This window comes from Lepidothrix coronata, unplaced genomic scaffold (genome assembly GCF_001604755.1).
Source record: "Lepidothrix coronata isolate B3197 unplaced genomic scaffold, Lepidothrix_coronata-1.0 Scaffold481, whole genome shotgun sequence".
NCBI classification, from domain to species: domain Eukaryota; kingdom Metazoa; phylum Chordata; class Aves; order Passeriformes; family Pipridae; genus Lepidothrix; species Lepidothrix coronata.
In genome coordinates, this window is record NW_016690661.1 from 43,127 (window position 1) to 48,224 (window position 5,098).

Sequence of the window (5,098 nt, forward strand, 5' to 3'; positions counted from 1 at the left end):
CTGCCCAGGTGAGTTCCCAGGTGTGTGTTTTCCCCCCCCAGGTGCGTCTCTCACCCCCCCCAGGTGCGTCTCTCGCCCCCCCCAGGTGCGCCTCACCTGCACAGGTGGGTCGGCGTGCTGGATGTTGTCCTGCAGGTGCGACATGAGCATGAGGTCGCGGGCGCGGTACCAGCGGCTGTGCAGGGCGTGGTGGTAGATGTGGCACAGGATGGCGCAGGTGCGGATCCGGTCCGTGCGGTCCTTGGCGTACACGAACCTGCCCAGGGGCCGCAGGTGAGGCAGGTGAGAGCCTCGGGGGGCAGGTGAGACCACCCTGGGACAGGTGAGAGCCCCAGGGGACAGGTGAGACCACCCCAGAAAAATTAGAACCCCCTGGGACAGGTGAGAGCCTCAGGGGACAGGTGAGAGCGCCCCGGGACAGGTGAGACAGGTGAGAACCTCAGAGGACAGGTGAGAGCCTCAGGGGACAGGTGAGAGCACCCTGGGACAGGTGAGACAGGTGAGAGCCTCAGGGGACAGGTGAGACCACCCCAGATAAATTAGAACTCCCTGGGACAGGTGAGACACTCAGGGGACAGGTGAGAGCCTCAGGGGACATCAGAGAGCGCCCTGGGACAGGTGAGACAGGTGAGAGCCTCAGGGGACAGGTGAGAGCATCCTGGGACAGGTGAGAGCCTCAGGGGACAGGTGAGACCACCCCAGATAAATTAGAACCCCCTGGGACAGGTGAGATGCTCAGGGGACAGGTGAGAGCCTCAGGGGACAGCAGAGAGCGCCCTGGGACAGGTGAGACAGGTGAGAGCCTCAGGGGACAGGTGAGACCACCCCAGATAAATTAGAACTCCCTGGGACAGGTGAGATGCTCGGGGGACAGCAGAGAGCGCCGTGGGACAGGTGAGGCAGGTGAGAGCCTCAGGGGACAGGTGAGAGCCCCAGGGGACAGGTGAGAGCCTCAGGGGACAGGTGAGACCACCCCGGACAAGTTAGAACCCCCCAGGAGAGGTGACACACTCAGGGAACACGTGAGACACTCAGGGGACAGGTGAGGCAGGTGAGAGCCTCAGGGGACAGGTGAGAGCACCCTGGGACAGGTGAGAGCCTCAGGGGGCAGGTGAGACCACCCTGAGACAGGTGAGATCACCTTGAGACAGGTGAGACACTCAGGGAACACGTGAGACACTCAGAGGACAGGTGAGAGCACCCTGGGACAGGTGAGGCAGGTGAGAGCCTCAGGGGACAGGTGAGAGCCCCAGGAGACAGATGAGACCACCCTGAGACAGGTGAGACCACCTTGAGACAGGTGAGACACTCAGGGAACACCTGAGACACTCAGGGGACAGGTGAGACCACCCTGGGACAGGTGAGACAGGTGAGAACCTCAGGGGACAGGTGAGACCACCCTGGGACAGGTAAGAGCCTCAGGGGACAGGTGAGAGCACCCTGGGACAGGTGAGACAGGTGAGAGCCTCAGGGGACAGGTGAGACCACCTCAGATAAATTAGAACCCCCTGGGACAGGTGAGAGCACCCTGGGACAGGTGAGACCACCCTGGGACAGGTGAGACAGGTGAGAGCCTCAGGGGACAGGTGAGAGCCCCAGGGGACAGGTGAGAGCCCCAGGGGACAGGTGAGACCACCCCAGATAAATTCGAACCCCCTGGGACAGGTGAGACGCTCGGGGGACAGGTGAGAGCACCCTGGGACAGGTGAGGCAGGTGAGAGCCTCAGGGGACAGGTGAGAGCCTCAGGGGGCAGGTGAGAGCCTCAGGGGACAGGTGAGAGCCTCAGGGGGCAGGTGAGACCACCCCAGATAAATTAGAACCCCCTGGGACAGGTGAGATGCTCGGGGGACAGCAGAGAGCGCCCTGGGACAGGGGAGACAGGTGAGAGCCTCAGGGGACAGGTGAAAGCCTCAGGGGACAGGTGAGACCCTCACAGGACAGGTGAGAGCCTCAGGGGACAGGTGAGACCACCCCAGATAAATCAGAACCCCCTGGGACAGGTGAGATGCTCGGGGGACAGGTGAGAGCACCCTGGGACAGGTGAGACAGGTGAAAACCTCAGGGGACACGTGAGAGCCTCAGGAGACAGGTGAGAGCCTCAGAGGGCAGGTGAGAGCCGCAGGGGACAGGTAAGACCGTCCCGGACAAGTTAGAACCCCCCGGGAGAGGTGACACACTCAGGGGACAGGTGAGACCACCCTGGGACAGGTGAGGCAGGTGAGAACCTCAGGGGACAGGTGAGACCACCTCGGATAAATTAGAACCCCCTGGGACAGGTGAGACACTCGGGGGACAGGTGAGAGCACCCGGGGACAGGTGAGACAGGTGAGAGCCTCAGGGGACAGGTGAGACCACCCCGGACAAGTTAGAACCCCCTGAGACAGGTGACACACTCAGGGGACAGGTGAGAGCACCCTGGGACAGGTGAGATGCTCAGGGGACAGGTGAGACCATCCCGGACAAGTTAGAACCCCCTGGGACAGGTGAGACACTCATGGGACAGGTGAGACACTCTTGGGACAGGTGAGAGCCTCAGGGGACAGGTGAGACCACCCCGGAAAAATTAGAACCCCCTGGGACAGGTGAGATGCTCAGGGGACAGGTGAGACCACCCTGGGACAGGTGAGAGCCTCAGGGGACAGGTGAGACCACCCTGGGACAGGTGAGACACTCAGGGGACAGGTGAGAGCCTCAGAGGACAGGTAAGAGCCTCAGGGGACAGGTGAGACCACCCCAGATAAATCAGAACTCCCTGGAACAGGTGAGATGCTCAGGGGACAGCAGAGAGCGCCCTGGGACAGGTGAGACAGGTGAAAGCCTCAGGGAACAGGTGAGACCACCTTGAGACAGGTGAGACCACCCTGGGACAGGTGAGGCACTCAAGGGACAGGTGAGACCACCCTGGGACAGGTGAGACCACCCTGAGACGGGTGGGGCATTCATGGGACAGGTAAAACAGGTGAGACCCTCACAGGACAGGTGAGACTCTCATGGGACAGGTGAGACCCTCAGGGGACAGGTGAGGACACCCTGGGACAGGTGAGACCCTCATGGGACAGGTGAGACCCTCATGGGACAGGTGAGACACTCAGAGGACAGGTGAGACCACCCTGGGACAGGTGAGACCACCCTGGGACAGGTGAGGACAACCTGGGACAGGTGAGACCGCCCTGGGACAGGTGAGACCACACCCCCATGTCCCCACCCCTCCAGGTGTGCCCCTCCCACCCAGGTGGGCCCCTCCCATCCAGGTGTGCCCCTCCCCACCCAGGTGTGTCCCCCCACCCCCCCAGGTGAGCCCCGCCCCCAGGTGAGCCCCGCCCCCAGGTGAGCCCCGCCCTCACCTGCACAGCCTCTCCATCAGCGCCTCCGAGTCTTCGTCCTCCTCCTCCTCCTCCTCCGGCCCCGCCTTCACCTGCGGCGGCTCCGCCCCCTCGGGCCCCGCCCCGGCGCTCACCTGGGCAGGTGGGGCGTCCTCGGCCCCGCCCTTGGCCGGCGCAGGCCCCTCCCCCTTGCGCCGGGAGCCGTAGTCGAACTTGTAGTAGGTGTGGAGCACCCTGGGACAGGTGAGACAGGTGAGACCCTCCTGGGACAGGTGAGACAGGTGAGACCCTCCTGGGACAGGTGAGACACTCATGGGACAGGTGAGACCCTCCTGGGACAGGTGAGACCTCCCTGGAACAGGTGAGATCTCCCTGGGACAGGTGAGACCTCCCTAGGACAGGTGAGACCACCCTGAAACAGGTGAGACCCTCCTGGAACAGGTGAGACCACCCTGGGACAGGTGAGACCTCCCTAGGACAAGTGAGACCACCTTGGGACAGGTGAGACACTCACGGGACAGGTGAGACCACCCTGGGACAGGAGACCCTCCTGGGACAGGTGAGACCACCCTGGGACAGGTGAGACACTCACAGGACAGGTGAGACCTCCCTAGGACAGGTGAGACCTCCCTAGGACAGGTGAGACCCTCACTGACCAGGTGAGACCTCTCTGGGACAGGTGAGACCTCCCTAGGACAGGTGAGACCACCCTGGGACAGGTGAGACCTCCCTAGGACAGGTGAGACCCTCACTGACCAGGTGAGACCACCCTGAGACAGGTGAGACCCTCACAGGACAGGTGAGACCCCCCTGGGACAGGTGAGACCCCCCTGGGACAGGTGAGACCACCCTGGGACAGGTGAGACCCTCACAAGACAGGTGAGACCCTCAGAGGACAGGTGAGACCTCCCTAGGACAGGTGAGACCCTCAGAGGACAGGTGAGACCACCCTGGGACAGGTGAGACCCTCCTGGGACAGGTGAGACCACCCTGGGACAGGTGAGACCCTCAGGGAACAGGTAAAACCTCCCTAGGACAGGTGAGACCCTCCTGGGACAGGTAAGACCTCCCTAGGACAGGTGAGAGCCTCAGGGGACAGGTAAGACCCTCCTGGAACAGGTGAGACCACCCTGGGACAGGTGAGACCCTCCTGGGACAGGTGACACCCTCCTGGGACAGGTGAGACCTCCCTGGGACAGGTGAGACCCTCCTGGGACAGGTGAGACCCTCACAAGACAGGTGAGACCACCCTGGGTCAGGTGAGACCCTCAGAGGACAGGTGAGACCACCCTGGGACAGGTAAGACCCTCCCGGAACAGGTGAGACCCTCCTGGGACAGGTGAGACCACCCTGGGACAGGTGAGACCCTCCCGGAACAGGTGAGTCCTTCTTGGGACAGGTAAAACACCCAGGGGACAGGTGAGACCACCCTGGGACAAGTGAGACCACCCTGGGACAGGTGAGACCCTCCTGGGACAGGTGAGACCTCCCTGGGACAGGTGAGACCCTCCTGGGACAGGTGAGACCACCCTGGGACAGGTGAGACCTCCCTAGGACAGGTGACACCCTCGGGGGACAGGTGAGACCACCCTGAGACAGGTGAGACCTCCCTGGGACAGGTGGGACAGGTGAGACCCTCCTGGGACAGGTGAGACCACCCTGGGACAGGTGAGACCTCCCTAGGACAGGTGACACCCTCGGGGGACAGGTGAGACCACCCTGAGACAGGTGAGACCTCCCTAGGACAGGTGAGACCACCCTGGGACAGGTGAGA

General features: G+C 62.9%; 1 protein-coding gene across 1 annotated transcript in view; it reads right to left on the minus strand.

Annotated features, from left to right (window-relative positions):
• The window catches only part of LOC108510105 (eukaryotic translation initiation factor 3 subunit C-like), a 13,391-nt gene extending 9,809 nt beyond the window's left edge, over window positions 1-3,582 (minus strand). Inside the window, exons 1-2 of the mRNA XM_017839799.1 lie at window positions 3,346-3,582; window positions 97-256 (exon numbers count right to left, since the gene is read on the minus strand). Of these exons, the coding sequence (XP_017695288.1) occupies window positions 97-256; window positions 3,346-3,362 (177 nt within the window). The 5' untranslated portion in view covers window positions 3,363-3,582. The remainder of the gene's footprint in view (window positions 1-96; window positions 257-3,345) is intronic.
• Window positions 3,583-5,098: the final 1,516 nt, after the last annotated feature.